This window comes from Malurus melanocephalus, unplaced genomic scaffold (assembly GCF_030028575.1).
Source record: "Malurus melanocephalus ecotype Western Australia unplaced genomic scaffold, MMel_1.1 scaffold_49, whole genome shotgun sequence".
NCBI classification, from domain to species: domain Eukaryota; kingdom Metazoa; phylum Chordata; class Aves; order Passeriformes; family Maluridae; genus Malurus; species Malurus melanocephalus.
The window spans coordinates 2,244,964-2,265,527 of record NW_026623281.1 but is presented as its reverse complement, the minus strand read 5'-3'; the positions used below and the strand labels follow the sequence as shown (position 1 = coordinate 2,265,527).

At 39.7% G+C, this 20,564-nt stretch overlaps 1 protein-coding gene across 1 annotated transcript in view; it reads right to left on the bottom strand.

The window, feature by feature from the left end:
- Nucleotides 1–4,863: 4,863 nt before the first annotated feature.
- Nucleotides 4,864–20,564, bottom strand: part of CSGALNACT2 (chondroitin sulfate N-acetylgalactosaminyltransferase 2) — a 30,581-nt gene continuing 14,880 nt past the window's right edge. Inside the window, exons 2-8 of the mRNA XM_057365209.1 lie at nt 18,962–20,210; nt 11,438–11,654; nt 10,808–10,909; nt 9,515–9,693; nt 7,848–7,942; nt 6,695–6,776; nt 4,864–5,523 (exon numbers count right to left, since the gene is read on the bottom strand). Of these exons, the coding sequence (XP_057221192.1) occupies nt 5,231–5,523; nt 6,695–6,776; nt 7,848–7,942; nt 9,515–9,693; nt 10,808–10,909; nt 11,438–11,654; nt 18,962–19,625 (1,632 nt within the window). The 5' untranslated portion in view covers nt 19,626–20,210 and the 3' untranslated portion in view covers nt 4,864–5,230. The remainder of the gene's footprint in view (nt 5,524–6,694; nt 6,777–7,847; nt 7,943–9,514; nt 9,694–10,807; nt 10,910–11,437; nt 11,655–18,961; nt 20,211–20,564) is intronic.

Sequence of the window (20,564 nt, the reverse complement as noted above, 5' to 3'; positions counted from 1 at the left end):
TTCAAGATCAAACACCACCAGAATCATAAACAAAAGATCATCTTGCCACTAGCACAGCAAAGTGCAGGAATGAGTTAGTATCCTCTTTCACATACAACTCAAGTACAAATACAAAGTATTCTACCTAGAAAAAAAATTTAAAACCTTTGCTAAGTTCACTTGCACCAGCAAGGAGTTTTACACCTTTTATAGCAAAAGATGAGAGGACATAGGTCAAGACACTTCAGTCGCATGCTACATACAAGGCTTGTAGTTTCAAGCCAACCTTGAAACTATTAGAACTAAAACTACTCCAGAAAAACTCAGCACATGACATAAAAACTCAGAACAGCTCAAATAAACGAGCTAAATAACCCCAAACTTTAAGTTCAGAGGGCATTCTTTACCTTACCCAGAATAACAGACTAAGCTAACCAAAACAGACTTGTGTTTTAATAAAACTGTATGCAAATATTTAGACTTGAACATAAATGGCATTTAACATTYGACCTGGAGGTCAGGAGTACTTTTGCTGCACAGCACTTCCACACAGATCCCAGCTATAACACCTACTTTTCAGAGCCAGCAAAACACAGCCTCTGCAGAAGCAAGTAAAGTCTCCCCAAAAAAAGAGGTGGAAAGCATTCCCTTTTCGGCACAATTCAAAAAATAATAATAAAACACTTACCTTACTTGAAACCAGGAGAGAAACCACAGAGCTTGTGAAAGGACAACCTCTTTCCAGCAGCTTCTGGTCCCGACTGAGGGGAGGGTATTTATGCCCAACTGCCATGGTTATTGAAAGCACCTGGGGCTGGCAGAGCTCAGTAAAGGCTTGGGGACAGTGCCCCAAAGGAGGGCTGCACCCACCTGCAGCTGGTACCGATCCTCCAGGGCCTGAAGGCAATCRTGGTGCTGAAACTGGAACCAGAAGGGCACTGTGTGGGTGTGGGTAGTGTGGGTAGTGTGGGTGGGTGCCTGCACAGCTCCCAGGTGTGTCCCCAGCACCCTGCGGCACTGCTCAGTGCCTGACATGAAAAACCATGCTATGGTATAAGCTGTACCACAAAGGTGGGGGTGCAGAGCCACGGAAACCACAGAAACATAAAAAATTATTTTATCATTTTTGCACTCCATCAGGCAATTGCAATCCTTTAGTTGCAATCAGGCCTAACAAGGAAAAGGTGATCATTGTTGGGGCATGAACCAAACGGTCCTTAAGCTTGTTATCCTCATTTTCCTTCACAGCTGAGTAAAGTTTGAATGATTTACCTCCTTAAGATGTATGTGGGAGTCACACACAGCAAGAGCACCTCAGGCAATGAAAGCTACCACTTCAGATACACAGAAAGCTGTTACCACTACACTGATGCATCAATAAGTTACTAATTTATGATGAAACACCATTTTAAAGGTTATTTGAAGTTACTGCCTTTCATTCACTGATCTGTCAAAGCAGAAGTTTTGTTCAAGTCTRTATTTTGGCATGAACTAAAAGCATTTATATGTCTGCATTCAGATACAAGGGGTTAGACCTTACCCACCACTTCTCTTTCCCTCCTGATGCAATTCTCTTCTTGAACAGTTTACAAATAAGTTTTGATTTTCACAGGTGCATCTCAGAGTTGAAAGGCTTTTACGAAATAAAAAAAAAATCACTAAATATTTTCCTCTGGATGCAGGAGCCAGAACTATTTAAGTTTTTCCACTWTTTCATCTGTATTTCTGATTCTCCAAACCATTATCTACTACTCTCATTGAACAACCTATTTTTAAACGAATTCAAAACCATAACCCACGTYCTTTCCTGCAAGTAATTGACTTTTACTCAAGTAAAAATCCACCCTGAGCTAATCCCATCTTGACTTCCCCTAATGAAGAATACTTTCATCCACAAAAAATTACAGATTGTAAATTCCTTGGAAAAGGTTACAATTTATGTGGATAGCACACAACAGAAAAAAATTACTTCACAATCCAGCAGAGCATGTTCCTATTTAAGTAAGTGTTACTATATTTACCACTGTAGCACTAAAACGCAGTGACTCCTCCAGGAAAACACTTGGACCACAGATCAAAAAAAGTGTGTTATGTAAACAGCATCTGTCAAAACAGGAGGACAAGGCCCAGCACTTGGCCATGTAACCCGAGCACACAGATTGTGATTCCAAAGCCTGATACTGTCACTTTTCTTTGCAGTGCCCCAGCAGCACCCCAAGCTGCACAGTGTGGGGTTTATTCTTCCTCTAAAGGCAGAGCACTGGAAAACCAAAAGCAGGTCTTGCTCTCAAGCAAGAGATTTTTGTATTTGAGCCCTGACTAATCTCCCTTTCTTGGATGAAGTTAGGAAATACAACCAAAGAAGAGTTACCCATCTTCCAGGGAAAGAGAACACCTGCCCTGCTTTACAGCTCACAGCAGCAACCACAGAACACTGATACTGCTGCTCACAATCACGAGTTTGTGGCACAGCGTGACTGTGCCCAAATGCAGCAGATGCTCCATACACTCAGGCAACTGAAAYAATTTTATAATAAAAGTATATCCCACTACTTCTGTTCTAGTTCCATTRCAGAGCAAAAGCAGTGGTACACATTAAAACACTGAGTGTACAGAGCTGCTGAGCTGGTGTGTGCCACAGCAACATCTCCCACAGGCAGGTATTGCAGGGAGCAGAACTAAGACAAGAGAAGCCCCAGCCTGCAAGGGCTCCTCTGAGTTCAGGAGYCCTCAAATCATGAGCCATTTGGAATACTTGTGTCAATGCCCAACACACGCATTAAGTATTTCCAAGAGTTCTGACTTCCTTTTAACTCCAATGCATTCACTTGCACCTTTTGGGATGATGAGTGGAAAACCGTTTCCAGAAGTGGCTCCTGGTGACTGCACTCTGCTCCAGACTTCCCCAATCGCCTTGCAGCACCGACACCATGAACTGGTTTTCATGACACAGTTGGGGACAGCTGACACTGTTCTCCCTCGCTGTTGCTGATAAGTACAACCACGCAGTGGAAAACTGCAGAAGCGGAGACACTGGGATATCAGCACTCTGCCGTGTTTCCAAAACATGGGAACTGGCACAACTGGATCCTCCTGGGGAAGCGTCTGAGTGCTGAGAGCTGAGGAGCAGCAAKGCTGGACACCTGTGCACTACCTCTGTCCCCATCCCAGGGCACAGCAAGCAGCGGTGGTGGCAGCAAGAGTATTTTTGGATGCTGCTTCTTGTGCAGCAGAGCCAGGACAGCAGCAGCAGCTGAAGTTTTAAAGGCTGGAGTCTCAAGAGAATGCTCCATATTTACTCTTTTTTCACCAGTACCTTACAATTTTTGTTAGCAGCCATCAAAATATCCAAGTAAGGGAACAACTGGTCTAAATTAAGTTAGGTCTGAGGAACAAACTCTGCACCTTTGTATCTGGTCTGGGTAGACTCTGAGAAGCAAAACTGAGCTGGTTGAACTTCTCACTGCAAATATTATTATTTGAATACAGTGTGTTATGCTCTGTACAATATTATTGTAAAAATGTATTTCAAAGAAAAAGCTTAAAACAATTTCTAAAATGCAGAAATTCCATTTATTATATTGAGAATATCAGTTGCAAGAAGTCTTGCAATGCATTCTCTTCACTCTAAGTACAATACAGTACAATGTTTTCCACAATAAGTTACATAAAGGCAAATTTTATATACATATAAAAAAGGATCAGTGCCCAGAACTATTTGCACAGCATATCTGCTATTCAGAAATCAACCATTTAAATCTTTAGTTGCCTTCAGAATTCTTGAGCAAAATAAATCCATAAACAGATCTTAATTACCTGCTTTGAGAAAGGTTTTCAACTAAAATCTAAATTCAGCAGAAACCATGCRAATGGTTTAACCACTGAATTAGCATTCTCTGCATTCATTCTATAAACAAATGTATTAAAAAACGAGGCATGCCATATGATATCATATAAGACAATATGGAGAGAAATGACCTGCCTGCATCTGAACGGTTATGCATCCCAAAAGACCAAAAAGAGAAGTAACRAAGTTGTAGTGCCATTGTACAAGGCACTAATGAGACCACAGCATAATTCCACTTAAACATGCTTCAAAAAACCCAATAAGCAAAAGAAAAACTCAGAGGGAAAAAACCCCCAACACCTTAAAACATCCTCAAATTGAAAAAGTGAAGAATAAGGCTACTAGGATAATCATTGGAATGAAGAGCATTGTATAAAGAAAGGCTGTAATAGCACTTGATTTTTCAGTCACTGAAACAACTAAGAGTATATGACACCTTAGGAAAACAGGAAAATGCCCAAAAGAGAAAGAATGCACAAGGACAATATTGGCATAATAGCAAACAGGCCTCTAATAAATTCACACGGGAATGAAGAGATGGTTCCTCAACTTAAAGGGTGAGATACATAGGCAGAGCCTTGGAATAAGGAGGAGTGGGGTCAAAATATTTAAATAAACAAGTTTAATAGCATAGCTCAGTTTATAGAAGGGACATGGCATCTACTGTGGGAATAGACCAGACCCAGAAACACCCAACTGGAATGTTCCCAACTTGTCTGATCCATCACTAAAGTAAGAAGGTGGTGTCTCCTTCGCAGTGTGAACTTATATTATATGCTCTAAAGTTCCACTTAAAAGGATTTTCATTCCCACCCCCCAAATTACTCTATATTCAACCACGTCAAATGTCTGTTAATATAGCAAATGCAGCACCAAGCCCTTGCTGTGGAATCAGCACCCTGCACAGCTGCTGTACTGGTCAGCAAGTCCATGTACCTTTCATGATGAGATTATTTTTCCACACCTTTCTCCTGTTTCTACAATGGAGTCTAAGTACAGTATCCTTCTAAAGTCACAGTGAAGTGAGCCATACAGACTGAAAATACTCAAGACACAAAGGATTATTTCATTTAATTCTCAAAAGAATGCAAATATAAGAACAGAAATGTACCACATGGAAAAGTGTTGAATTGTACATTCCACAGATTCTTCCAGTCGATACTGAAGACACTTTCCCTGAACTACATAYGCTGTCCAATTTAGCTGAGGTGCTTGAACTGCAAAATACGTAGGGAAGAGCGTATCAGTCAAAGGATTACTCGGAAAACAATTACAAGAACCAAAAACCCCCTAAACTCTTCTTCACTGAAAAAGAGAGGCACTGCATTTGTAAGCTGAATTAAGGCTGTAAAACGCTGCTGGTTCACGGTGAGGTGTAAGTCCTGGGGCGRGCCGGGGCGATGCTCAGCCCACGGGCTCGCTGTTAGTCCTGTAGGCCTGCTTGCGGAGGTGCGCCTCGATCTCCTCGCGGAACACCAGCATGCCCAGGTGCGAGTGCGACGCCTCGTTCATGGCTTTGGACTGGATGCACATGCGGTACTGCTCCGGGGTCAGCTCGTCSGCGCAGTGCTTCTCGTGCCACAGGTGGAAGAGCCCGGGCACCGGCGTCCTGATCACCATCAGGTCACCGTGCAAGTGCTTCCTGTAAAGGTGAACGTCCTCACCGCCCCAGCCTTTCACTTCCAAGTCAAAACCCCCTACAAAAACAGTACCAGAAATCGTTATTTGGGCACACGGGCAAGAGGAGCAACACTTATGTGCAATGTGTTACACAYGTGTCATACATGTGGTATGACATTCCATAATTCTGTAGCAATTAATGAAGTTTTCCATGCCATAGCATGCCAATTTGAGGGATGGGAGCTTTGAGAATACCACATCCTTTGTGGTGGAAACTGCCCAGGACACAGATCAACTGACTTCAGAAAGTCTCTTAGAGCAGTGTCTCCAAATTGCATTATGCATGACATCCCATGTGACAGCTGCAGAAAACTGCAGGCAAACCTCACTGGCTATGCTTTTGGATTATTTTTAGGAAGCATAATGGATTTTAGCAGCTGGAAAATGAAGCAGTCATGCACCACATGAGAAATCCTCTCTAAAAATGCCAGCAATTACTCCATAGGTCACAATTCAAAAGGCTGGATTAAGGAAAGGAACACGGTTCACCGTTTTAAATTCTCTTGTTTTTCCAGGACCACAGTGAAGGTCAGGCCACCAGGCTCTTGTACAATTTCAAAACTGCAGAGCGATGCAGTCTTCATTTAGCATGTACGATGCAGATGGCAATCTGACTGCTATTAGCAATCAGCCTGCATTCAAGCCATCAGACAGCACACAGGGCTGTGTCGTTACATCTCCTGGCAGATTTACATCTCCTGGCAGACTATCTTCACAACCACCTTCCACATTTAGGCACACCAAGCTGTTCTCAGTTTTAAGAACATGCCACAAGGGGGGGCAAAGCACATTGCTAAAGCCTCCAACAACTGTATTCAACTTCCCAAAGTTATTTAAAACGATTTGAATGCTTCTTGTCTATGTCAGTGGTTTATTTGAGTGATATGTTTCTTAAACTTGATTAATTTGCTTCAGACAGACACAAAGAACCAAAAAAAGGGAAGATTTTTAGAAGTTCCAGAGTGCAATTTTTCTACAAAATCTTCTGTGTCTTTCAAAACACTCAACAGATGGGACATCAAAATCCAGAAAAACTAATTTATCTCATTGGTCAAACTTGTCAAGCAAGTCTGACTGCTAGGCTTGGGAAAATAATAGAAGAAATAAATATATTACTTTCCTATCATTAGATATGACCAGAGAATCACTTTTTAAACACATAATTTTTTTTCTTTAGTCTCATCTTACCAACAGTCAGAAAGTCCGTCCGATACTGACAAGTCATCCCAAAGCCAAAATCCCGCCAGAAGCCAGAATCCTTCTTGTGTACCTGCAATTTTAAACCAGGACCATTTTGAAATGGATACAACAAAGGAGGTACATTGCACTGGGTTTTGCAGAAAGTTAAGCTCTACTAATCATTTGCTCAGTGCAAGATAAGGCATAGTAACACTTCTGGTATTTCTGTCTCACATATTCATGTGAGGCTCCCTAGTGACCTGCTGTTCACTTCACCCTCTGCCTTCCCAGTCCAAACACTCACCCTCACTGCAGTTTCCACACTTTTCTGCTGCACCACCTCTATTTTCTATTTATCTGCTCAGACCAAGCAGCAAATTAGTCCACTGCTAAATCATCTGTTCCCAATACTCCAATTGCTACCCATTTTAAGGCCACATTTTGATCTGTTATGACAAGAAGAGTAAGCTTTGTGATTGAAGTCAGCACCCATAATGCTGTAAGCTCAACAGAGTGAAAGGCAGAGCTGTCAGGCAGGGGCTCACTCCTCTCTCAGCTGTGACTATCCCAGGCCATATGCAGAACCTRCCCTCCAGCTTTCAGGTGGATCCTTGCAAACAATGTAGGGAACAAGAGCTATTATGTTTTTCTTTTAATACAGCTGTGCTTCAAACTACTGTCTTCTTTTGCTCCTCCAAACCTGTCCATCTCAAAAGTCTCAGTTGTAAAAACCAATTTAATCCACACAGTCTCTTCAAAGAGAGTCAGACTGTACACTTATCATTCAGAAGTGTTTTTTTTATCATTCAGAAGACTTTCACCGATTCCTTGTTTGCTGGAACGTAAGATGAATGTTGCTGCTTTGTCATGCCACCATCTTCTTAAAATACTGGCTTTCCAAACCAGAATAAGCAATAGGTCAGGATGACCAACTTATCTGATTAATAATTTGTTTTAAGCTAGGTGGAACTCCAACTTTATCTATGAATGAGTTTTGTACTGTTTGATAAGCTCTTCTTCCAAGTGTCCAAAATAGAGCAAACTGTTAGATAAGCACTGTCAAAAGGTCATAAGATATCCCAAACAGACCACAAAGCTACACTTAAATTTGCTTAAATGAAAAGCACACCTAATTCTATCCAGAATAAATCATGCTGCTTACCAATTGTTGCTCCACAGGAGGTGGTATATCTTGGTTGGCATAGACAATAGCAGGATTATAAAGGCTGAATACCACAGGATAGAAAACTTTTTTCCCTGCAAGTCAAAAGGTAATTGTTACTTACTGTGGGCATGCTTTCTGAAGGCAAAGAAACCAGAAACACTAGTTTTATGTAAAGTATTACCTACTAGGCATCTAATGAAAACACATAAACACAAGGCCTACCTGCTAAAATTTGCCACCTAGGAAGCCCCTAATATCTGATGGGCAGAGACCATAAGATTAAAAGAACCCCATGTGTATTTATATACAGTTATACATGCTTATATAAAATACTATAAATATTTCAGCATCACAGTAGGTGGCAGTGAAAAATTCCTGCAATAATGATATGCAGTAAAACTTAAAAAGAAAAAAAAMCATATCCAAGTAACACCTTGCATTGTTGAGTTTTATGAATTTGTCTCTTTCCACAAACATGTAAAAGCAGGTACATCCAGGATATCCTGCAAGGGCATCATGCCTCATGAGCAYCCTGACTATGCTGAAAATACCAGTTCTATTACAGAAGCCAGATAAGTATTTTTCTTGCATCACCAATGCTGCAAAGGTAYTGACAAGAGTCCACAAGAATATTCAGTATCCTGATTTGGGCATGAACTCATGAGTGAGTGAGCAGCATTTTCAGATCTCACTTGAAGCAAAGGTAACAAACTCCCTGTATGAATTGTCAAGCAGTTTTGCAAACTCTCTTGCTCRTTAAAGCTCAAAAGATGCCCTTCTCCAAATGTTTCTAATTATTTATACAACTTGTTTCATGAAGTACAGAGACAGACAGAAATGAAAGAAAAAACCAAGAAACAGAATCCAAATATCTGTCTTCTAAGGCATTTTCTTCCCAGTTTATTAGGTGAAGAAAAAATATCTATTGATTCCAAATTGACATTTGGAGAAAATGGCTTCTGGCTGCAACAAATTTGGAACAAGAGTAAATATTAAAAAGAGAACCCAAACACACATTTGACAGGAGGAGGTCTTTGGTGGCATGCTTGTTAATTCAAGAAAGCTTTACCCTCCTTGGCAGAAGCCTGCAGAACAAGCAGGCCTCATGCAAACTTAAGAAAAATAATCAGAATATTTCAGAGCTTGTGGAGCTCTGAAAGTGTGRAGCATTAGCTCAGTCTCCATAAGGAGCACACTGTAGCTCTACTGAAAACCATTTGTATGTGATGTGTCTTGGCCATGCATGTGTGAGAAGAGATGAACCAAACTTGTTAGAGATTTCAGCATAACAAAAATCATCTTCCACTTTAGAGAGTTACACTGAGTTTTGTTATACAGATTTACATGCAGTCTAATTGTTAAAGCAATTAAACCATCTTTCTTTTAGACAACAAAATCTTAAGAAAACATGAAAATCGTACATGTTGTACAAAAAAGACAATGTGTTCTTAAAACAAGCTAGAGTAAGGCAGAAGTTATTTCTCAGTYTAAATATTATTGTCATTTGTGCAGAGTATGATTCATTTTCCAGGGTGTGTGGTACTGAATGAGCTCCACCATTCAAGTTAAGTTTTCTTTGTTTGCTGTATGCTCAGCACAGGTCAGCTGAAGCCAAACACGGTGACAAAGCTCCATTCSATTGCAGCAACAATAAGGGAACATACCCGGCTCAGAATTTAAGCGACAGCTGTTGAGGAATTCGGCTGTGAAATAAACATCAACATCACAGAAGAACATCAGGACCTCGCCCTTTTCCCAGGCTCTGGCACCCATGTCAAGTCCTCGGCCTCGGTTAAATTCCTCATTTAGAGAGACAAGCGTGTAATTGTGGAAGTCAGTTTCTCTACAAGAAAAGCACAATCCCAAAATAAATCTGTGGGGAGGGGCAGAGGGACCATTTATATGTTTTCAGCATTTTACAGGAAGTTCATTCCAGGAATTTAAAAAGAAAAATAGTTATGTGATCAGAATGAGAAAAAAAATCTGTTACAATTAATTGTCTATTTGATAAAATGATAGACATCAGTCTTACTTTGTAACTTCCCTTCATGTTTAATCCTTCAGACAGACTAAAAGGCCTTTTGTCAACTGACATGAATTAAAACGCTCTCTTGAATTACAATGACATCTAAAATTTGTCCCCTCAAACTAAGTTAAGAAATCCTAACTAACAGGGAAGTATCTGTCTTCACCAGTTCAGAGAAGAGGGCAAACTCATGGGGCAAAGGCCATCCGTGTGGTGGTGCCACCATAACCCAGCTCACTTTGCTTCTCCTCACTCCTCACCAGGAGCACACGTGCCTGTACTCACAGCACAAGAGGGAAGGRGCAGCAGAGGGAGACTGCAAACACACCCAGAGAATATCTTCAAGCAAAGTTAAGTGTCTACTTCAGAGACTTCAGAGAACAATACTTGAAGAGAACTGAGTGAAGACACTCAACAGTAGCACCACTAAAAAGCCACAAAACCAGGTAAATGCCCAGTGAGACATCCATATTAAAGTAATGTTACTTGCTGAGACAGCTGTGATTTTACAGYAGGGTGTACAGGCCTACTTCATACATTTTTCTTCCTTATCATTAAATAAAATTGTCTCTCCAGTGAAATAACTATTGAAATGTATGTCCCAGTTTCAAGGAACTTAAACTCTGATCGTTCTGTTGGCATGAGTGAATATCCACTGCAAAACTCATCTCTGTTGGTTTTTGGACTGTCAGATAGAAACCTCCAAGTCTTTTTTGGCTGTAACTTGATTTTTAGTACTCTTCAGGAAACTTTTGCTATCTAAGCTSTAAAATGCCAACTGCAAAATAGTGTACAGTAAATAAAGCTTACTTTTCCTAGTAGCCCTCAAGGGAGTATAAGTTTATTTGTTTACTTTTTCATTCTTTTAAAAACTATTTAAAATGCCGATCAATATTGTTTGTACTGTCTGATGTTGGACTGATACACTTACCCAGCTACAGAATCGAGGATGCTTTTTACTTCTGATAGACCATCTTGTCCAAAGTACACCACTGTCAGGTGAACACGCTTATCCTGATGAATACACACATCCCTACAATCACAAAGATAAGCTGATATTAACAATTACATGCAACACAACAAAAACCTTCAAAAAGGTACTTAAAAGCTACTGCATTAAGAAGTATTAGAAGATCAAAGTATTCTGTTTAGGCATCAAATAGTTTCAAAGTAAACAAGGAAAGATGTTTTTCCCTCTTCTCTCCTCATCTTTCCCATTTGAATCAAAATGTTCCAATAMTGTTTGTCACATTTCAATATCATATTTTATAAACAGGCACTCTACAACTGATGTAAATACAAAAATTATGTTCAAGATCATCTGTGTCCAGGTTCATAATGACCCTGGATTTGGTCAARAAAGGGTTTTGGTGCAATTTGAGAATCTCTTAAATCCTTTTACAATACAATAGGTTCAATTACAAACATCCCAAGGCAGTTACACACAATGTTGGAATCATTGGTTCTGTCACAAATCAACCAGAACAGGAATTCATTTTGAAAAGAAAACAAAATAATGAAAAACAGCAACACAGCTCACTATATAATCTCATGCACCTACCTAAAGTTTTGCATAAATTGTGCAAATGCCTCAGTTCTTCCAGCAAGAGGAACAATAATGTTAATGATCGATCTAGAAATATCGACCGTTTCACTCTTCACTTTCATGAGGGGTCCAAAAGGTCGGAACAAGGTGACATGCCTGTACTCCATGCCATCCATCTTCTTATAAAACAGCTCATACTGTGTCCCCTTATCTCTTTCTGTACGATAGTAACCTGAAGAATAAGTCACACAAGTAATATGTAAAGTCAAAGATCCCAGCAATGGTATTTCAGAAACACTGATTTTCCTAAGAACTAAAGAGGTGGGGGCAAAACTTCTGGGTTTCTCCCAAAAGCATACAAAATTTCCACAAACTATAATCAATCACAATCACCCTTCTACCACTGTAGGTCAGACCTGAGAAACAATCCCAAATGAACTCCAGCTTCCCCTGATTCTCAGAGACAACAGGTTTCATGGTCCTATGCCAACAGAATTAGAGTTGGGTCTTCCCAACAAAAAGGGAATTCAGCTTTTTGCTATGGAAAAGGATGGCTGAAATCTAATATTGCCTGCTYTTAAACCCTTCAGTACGAACCTAGCCCTGATCCAGTCCACAGTAAAATCTGAGATCATCTGGCCAGTAATCAGCACAACAAAAGCACCAATTTGTTCTGTGGGCAGAACAAATGACAGTAACTTGCTTGACAAAGTCTGCAAAATCTGACATGTGGCATCTAAACAAAAAAAAAAAAAAAAAACAAAAAAAAAACCACCTGTGTGACAATGCTGGAATGCTTTGAAGTTGTTTTCACTGCTGACCAGTAGTTAGTGCTTTCTATCTGGTAAATAAGGCAGTGGTGTTTTACTACACCCCCAGTCTTCTAAGCACATAGGCAGATGTTTTCTATGTGGCTATAACACTTTAGGACTACCTGCTGAGAGATATTTTACTCCTAAGGGGTAGGAAAAAATCTGTCCCCTTCAGAACATGGTTCTTTGMGGTCCATCAAGGAAGCAAGTTAAACCAACAGGCTCTAACTTTATACCACATAGGAAAGGACTGAGATTCATCTGTGAGTTTGACCAAATTAAGTTCTATGTTGCTAATTCTGTATCTATACTACCCTGAGAGTAAGAAATGGTGACAGGAAAAATCCTCCAACAAAAATGCCTTCTGTTCATACAATCTCTGCTCTCCTATCAGCAGCAATGAAAAGATGGGTTATCCAGAAGAATCACAAGCTATGCCATGAATTGGCATTACATTCCAGTTAACTGGCCACCCACACCACTGAGAAAGTCAAAAACAGCTGCATATTCCCAAATGTGATCAACACCCCTGCCCTCACATGATACATTTCCATTCACCCAGCTAGTGTGAACTGCCYCTTCTCCAAGCCAGTCTCCACAGAAGCTGAAATCCCCTTCAGAAAGCAGTGGTGATAGGGCACAGAGCAGACAAGCCACAACAATGAACACAAAGTGTTCTCTTTTGCACTGATATTGTCCTTTTTATTGTCTTTTATTGCAACTAAAATCAACATCAGACAAAGTCTGTGATGGGAACGGCTCAGCCTAAGAGCAGGTGGGTTTGACTGTCTCAGGAACCAGAAAGAAGTGATGATAGAGCTTTGTGTCTCTCCCTATCCCTGGCAAGTATTCCTCGGCATTCCCTTCCCTTCCAATACAAGAAGCAAAGGAATGTGCACACCCACCTTGACCCTCTTTGTCTACATCCCTGATTCCATTTACAAAGAAACCTTTCCCTAAATCTACCCAACTCTGTGTTCCTGTGCTCCGGTCTCCATTGCCCCAACTACACCCAGTTTCATTCCCTGCCATTCCCTCCKGCCCAGCAGTCTCTCCTTTACAGCAAGCTCCTTGTGCCCCTCCCATACTCAGTCCACCCACTCTTTCTTGTGGACAAGGGCATGCACTGTCAGACCCGACAGGAAACGTGGATGACCACCACAGAGGGTCTGTGGGACACACGGTGCAGCACAACAAGCTGCTCCATCACACTGGAAGCCAATGGTGACTGAGCCTATTAAATGAGATGCTTTTACCCTTTGAACACAATTCTGCAATGCTCTCTTTGAAAAGATGCTAATTCACATTTACTCTTTTGTCAGCAGAGATGCATAAAGTACRCACCATATTTTAATGCTTATTTGCAAATCATTATTAATTACAAGTACTGAAAATGGTGTTTCAAACAATGAAAGTCCATGATGCTGGCCATCAGAAGCAGCCAAAGATTTAAAATCCCTCTCAATCCTTTTCCATYCCACATGTTTGTGCTGCATAGTCCAGCACTGTAGCTTGAAAAKAGCAGCTTGGTTAATGGAGCAGCTGATGCACCATGGTGCTTTCATGTAATATACAGCAAATGCTTTGTACCAGTATTCCTGGGGAAATTGACATTTAGTATTTTATATTTTATTCTTTTTTTCCTGGTATCCAATAGCTATTTACAGATAAAAACACCATTTACAATATAAGTGAAGTTTYTGAAAAGCATTGTCAGCTGCCAATAGCTTATCTTTAATCAAAGGATAAGCTCAGATGTCAGTCTACAACAGAAGACTGGAGTACAGAATAAAAAATTCTAGATTAATTTTAAAAAACCCAAAAGCAAAACCCACTGCTGTAACTTCAAGACCTTAATATGCAAATTCAAAGCTGAATAGTGCCTTGCCAACATTCAGCTCTTGAAATACATATATTTACAAATTTTTGAATCTCAACATGCTACTAGAGCCTYGCTTCTTTTAAATAGTAAATATATACTCCTCGAGTTATTCCCCTCACTGTGAGCTAACTTCTGTTGCTGATCTACTGATTTGAATACTTTTATGGGACTAGAATTTCTATACACAGAAGCCAGATTTGGGAACAGCCAGAAAAAGAACCCACATCTGTTTTACTTCTTAGTGTATTCAGGTTTTTAACACTTGGAACTGACTCATTTAGTAAAACCTGTTATCTCACCTTCCAACTAGCATATACTGGCTGCCATCCAAAATAGAACTCCACAAGCAAAGAGGTAAAAAGCAGCAGAAATAATTTAMCAGCTGCTATTCCTGGTCCATGAAGCTTTACTCCCTTTGCAGAAGTTCTGTTTCTCACCAAACAAATTAAACATAGGAATCCTGGAGATCAGTTACTATCAAAGCCAAAAAGCTGTTCCTCTATTGCCTTGAATACTATTACTTGTTTTACGACTACCAGGAAAGTGTTTGGTCTAATTTAAGATGTATGACCTATTTTTTCTTGGTGTGTATTCTGAAGTCCCCAGGACAGTGGCCAGTTTCTGATCTGATGCAGCACACAAAAGGAGCTGTTTCCATGACAGAACAGTCCACACTGTTCTATGGATGGCAAGGACTTTGGAAGAGTTTTGACTTTAAGTTTGCAGCAGTGGGAATAAAGGTTTTTTACATGCCAAGGATGGGTGGGGAGTCTTCCCTTCAGATGTAGACTTAAAGAAAGTTTCTAGGCTTYGCCCAGTTCCAATTGGAAACACAGAAACAGGAGAAATGGACCCAAACAGCACTGCCAGACATTCAATAACAAGACCTTTATCTGCAATTAGTTAATTAGCTTCTGAAAGCACACCAATGCTTCTGTTTTCCAAAGGCTAATTTTAAACATTTGTGCAGTGGAAGAGCTTTTAATCTCTTGATAAAAAAAGCCAGTTACACTGATAAAAGTAAACCAAATAAAGCCAGTTACACTGATAGTGAAGTACAGATGCCATGAAGGCCCCTCAAGGCTTCTCTATCACCATGCAAGAGTTAATGWCCCAGGCTTCTGGAGAAAGGGAACAGACAAAGTTAATAGTATTATCTCATCTCAATTACACTCCATTTCWCAACATTATCAAGTACTGATCTCAAAGAAATCTATTCTTAATTAAGGACTACCTTGGAATGTACAGTTCAGCATTAGGTGCATTGCTTGTAATCCCAAATCCATTCATTTGTGAAAATAGGTAAAAGTATCTCTATCCTCTCTAGAGATACTCTTCATCTACGGGGAATAGGATACATTAATTTCTATACACTTAGATCTAATGGAAACACTAAGTAAAAAAAAAAACAACTTCAAAGTGTTTCACAAACAACAACTGCAGAACAAGACTTTTTTCAGGTCAGATTTTTATTGTGTTAATACTAAAATTTTACAAGTTTCATTACGGGTTGCTGCAAAGGAAAACAGGTACATCAAAAAGAGCTGAGAAATTTGCTGGTTTTCTCTTCACCAGCAAAGTAAGTCAACTGAACTTTGTGAAAAATCATTTTGAAGTTTTCAGAAAGTATCTTTGTAATGTAATGTATACTTGGAAATCTTTATTTTAACTTAGTGTTATTGCTCAAGACCTACACATAACCATGATGTGGCTGCGGCAGCTCTGCCTTATCACAGTTCTAAAACAGATTTGAATCATYACTTTGTCTTGCAATACCAAAAGAAATAACATCAGTTCAGAAAACACTGGGACAGATTGCTCCCTGTTGTTGATACAGCATCTCTTCCTGCAGAGACCACGGAGGCTGAGCATGCAGCAAGGCAGCTGCGTAAAGTTAAATTAAAGACAAAGAGAAAAAACACAAGGGGGCAATGGGAAAGTTCACATCCATCAGCATGAATGTGGAACTTTTTTGGCCAGTGCAATATTAAGAGTATTAAAAATCAGTAGATTCATACTAGCATGAGTATCATTGACTACTCGTGTACTTTTTCAGAAAAGAGTTCATTTAGGATATTTCTATTAATTAAATAGAGAGCAGACCAATTTCAAATTCAACTTATTAGGATTTGTTGCCTCAAGTTGCTCCAATACAGATAAATCCTAAAATACAGTAAAAAAAAAAAAAAGTTGACATTTTTTCAAATGAAGACTGTGATATTTCACTGACTGGGCACCAAAGGCAACATAATTGCTGGGAAATAATTTCAGAAATATTCAGCAGACATTAAAAGACACCATTAAGTAAAACTGTTTATAAGAAAARGTATTCTAAATTATTTAAACAGTCACCAAATTCTCTAAGCAGAGAGTATCTGAAAGTACAAATCACCAAAAAATTACATAGTTCAGCATTTAGTCTACTATTTCACTAGTCTAGGAAAAGAGCAGACATAATTCCCAGAACCAAATACTAACCTGTAAAAAATTTAGGCTGTTGAGGTAAGAAGCTAGAACACTTTAGAATAAAAATGCCTATTTCTTGTAGCACAGTTTTGTGGGTATGTTTTTGAAGATAGATATGCAGCACTTTTCAGAAAAAAAAAAAAAAAATCCTGCAAATCAGAAGACAAAATCAGCTTATCTATACTAAGCACAAAATATGATGGCTATCTACTAACTAATGCAGCATGTTTTCTCTTTTGTGCCAAAATGAAAAAATAAATAATCCACACACCAAATTTCTCAGCCTCCAGTTTCAAATTACCCACATTTCTAGTTGTAGCCACAAACCACTTATTACAAAATAATTATCAACTGAAGAGGATGCAAAATTCWAATTATTTGTTTCAACTGGAGCCAGCTTTAAAACCTATGTCTCTAAATGAGCAACACTAATCCAGCAACAATTTAGATATAGTCTTAGGACAGTTAAGGGACCTGTTCTGACTTCAGCTGATACATCAATGCAATTTAATTGCTATGCAATTTAAACCTACAGATTTAAATGAAGTAGTATTTTATAAACAGAAAGGCATCAACTTTCCARTTGGACTTCCATCAAAAGGGGATGCCCAGACCATGGAGACAGAGTGCCAGAGCCCACTCAGGGGGCTGCAGAGCAAGGGACCTGTGTGYACCAATACAGGCTGGGTCCACTTCCTACCTCTGAGTTTTGGAAAAACAGSGGTGGGGGGAAAAAATATGTTAAACATACAGAAGTTGCCTTTTTGCTGGCTAAATGAGCCAGTAGTATTTGCACATAAAACCCCCACAGAATATCCACACAGCCCGCAACCTCCGTCTGAAGAAAGATATAATAGACAGAGATAACACTATGGCTGGTTGCTAACATAGCCACATGCAGCATAAAATACTTGTCTTTCCCTATAGTTCCTGTAAACCTGTGTAAAAAGCTACTGTCTTTACAGCAAAAAGAAAYTGGTTTGATTTCCAAAAACAAATAATGGTGTGAACASAGGCAGAGGTATGATGTGTAATTCTAAGGCCCTAAAATTATTTGCTTTCTTGAAATTCTCTATTAAAGGCGGTACACTAAGAAACACCTATTTCAGTCAAGGTAAAATAAAAGTCCAMTAGAGTATAGGCAGTATCTAAACAGCAATGGAAAAGCAGCTGAATACTTAATGTAGAAATAAAACAATTAAAATAGTGCAAGAATGGCTACCCCTACACACATTAATAGCATTTTAAATGAGAACTGCACAACAGCACTGGTTGTGTTGCATGGACCCAGCTGAGTGGATTCCATGTCCTGCCCCACCTTCTGGAATGAAGCAGAGTACTTGCATCAAGCTTTAAACACAGTAGCTGCTAAAAGTAGACTTTGTGCACTACAGACCAATTACATCATTTGAGACTGAAAGAAACCTTTATTTCAAGGCCAATAGTATCCTTCTCCAGCGTGTTTGCTTTATAGTGTAGACATACAGCTGAGATCCAGAATCCCTTCTACAGTAATGGTCTTACAACATGGTCGACCTCTTGGCTGTTTTATGGCAGCATGAACTGTATTYAATACTGTAAGCATAAATAAGAAATACTAGGGCAGTTTTTGATAATACTTATCTCCATCAAGATGAGATGGTACCTTGAAAACCACCTGTTATGGGATTTGTCACTACTGCATTTTTTATGGGCCTTACTAAGCGATGAAAGTTAAACTGCTACATATACCTTTACTATAGTATGTGTTCTGCAATGAAACTTACAGGCACCAAGACAAAACTGAAGAGAGAACAAGAGAACAGTTCAAGGCTGCACAGCTTAGCAGATCCCATAACTAGTATACCATGAAAGGTCTGTTCAGGACACCAAGCTCTTCAGCTGACAGGAGCACCACACAGCCTACCAACGCTCTCCCTTCAATATGAGTATCCAACTCTAAGAGAGTCAAATGCCTGAATATTAACTAAAAGGGACATAGAGATGAGTGAAAAAAAMCCCATTGAGTGTCATAACTAGTCTGAAATAAGAGAGATGAACCAATTTCTCCCTCCCACTGCCATCAGTTTCAATGGAAGTCTTTCAGTTATTTAGTACCATAAGCAGCTGTGTCACATTGACTTTGGCCACAATCAATTATGAATGCATCAGTATTTCCCCGTACACCTCTTGTTGTGAGCCCTTCTGAAATGCATTTGTTACTCCACTAGAAACACAAGATAATGAAGCAGTAATAGTCTCATCATCAGAAATAAAGGTTCTTATTGTTTGATTACTCTTCAAGACTCCATTCAACTAGGCAAAACACCAAAAAGTAYAAACACCATTAAATGCTTGTGACATTCTGCTAATGGGCTGGGAAGCATGTAATAAACATACCTTCTACAAAATCATTTTCACTATATAGCTGCCTGTCTCCTACTCCATCATCTTCATCTTGTCCATCTTCTTCATCTGGATTATTGATAACTTCTAGGCCAGCCTCGATAACTTCCACCAATTCATCTCGTTTATCCTTTCTAACAGGTTTCTCTTCTGGATGCCGYGTGAGCCCCATCTCCAGCTGGAATACTTTCATGGATGTAAAGCTTTCAAAAGGAATGACTCCATACTCACTAGGTAGTTTGGCCCCCATGCTCACCTCAGCTTTGTCAATCTGGGAATGAAGAAACTCTAGAAGATCATTGGATGTTTGTTCTTTGGCRCCCTGGTAGTTCATACCATTGACCTTTGGGGTCTTTTTTTCCTGCAGGGMCTTCAATTTGTCACTCATTTCCTGAAGTTCTTGCTTTAACTGGGCAATCTGACGTTTCAGACTGGTAGCTCGGCTTTGATAATGCTCTTCTTGTTCCTGCAAGAGAGCTTGATAGTATTCTTTACCCATGCTTTCGCCTACAACACCAGGCAGAGATCCATTGCCATCTGTTTGTGGAGCACACTCCAGCAAATACATGAGCAAGACTAAACTGAATAGTAAAGCAAGGCCCACAAACAGCCAACGAGTCCTGGCTTGTATTACTAAGCCTCTTCTGGGCATTCTCATATTATTTCTGCTTCCAATCCTGAAAGATGACTTATCTGTTCTTGCTTTCCAGGGAACATCACCCCAGACTTCAAAATCTTAGCAAAAGAGAGAAAACACAACTGTAATAGCTACTACAAGTTCTGGTAACATGCCTGGTGAGCAGTTTTCAAGCTTTGCCTTAATCAGGTGTCATTGCAGAGATGTAAATCTGAAGTTCCTATGTCATCCATAACCATCAACTGTAAGTCTGGTGGTCGCCATACAATTTGTTCAGGATTTCCTATCCCAAACAAAAAAAGCCTGCAGAAGGRGAAGAAGATGGAAGATGCCTGCAAGGAATCATATTTCCATTTCCTAACTCAGCCCAAGTTGAAGTGGCTTAGCTTATTTGAAGTTCTGTGAGGGAAAACTGCAAAAGTAATTTTGTAAGCTTTGAATAGACAGCAGCTTTTATTCCTCACTATGTGTGAGAGCAATCTAGACTTTAGTAATGGTAATTTTCATTGGCGAGTCTTGCTTTTCCTCTGGCACTTGAATATTTTATTCCACTTCCCCTCYTTTCTTTGGAATCTGTGGTCTGAGTCAGCAAAATGAAGACAGAACCTAAAATTAAAAGAAAGGTGCATATTAGAAGTACAAAGCAGACAGTCATTTGGAAAACACATGCAAAAGACTAGTCGTGGAAGGAGTGAGAAAGGGCAAAAGAAAAAGCATTTCTTTCCTYTGAATTACCCATCAGAAACTTCCTTTGACACAGTGTCTGGAAAATAGTAATATAGACAGTCCAATGAAATGCATTTGTCACACACCTAGCCAAGGAAGTAAAGGTTTTTCTAGTCTCATCCCGTTTTATTTCACGTTTGTTTCAACTCCCCCATTCCTTCTCAGGTTTTTTGTTTTGTTTTACTCTGTGGGAGGAAAAAAAGCACCAATAACCCCATGCCCTTCCTACTCCTC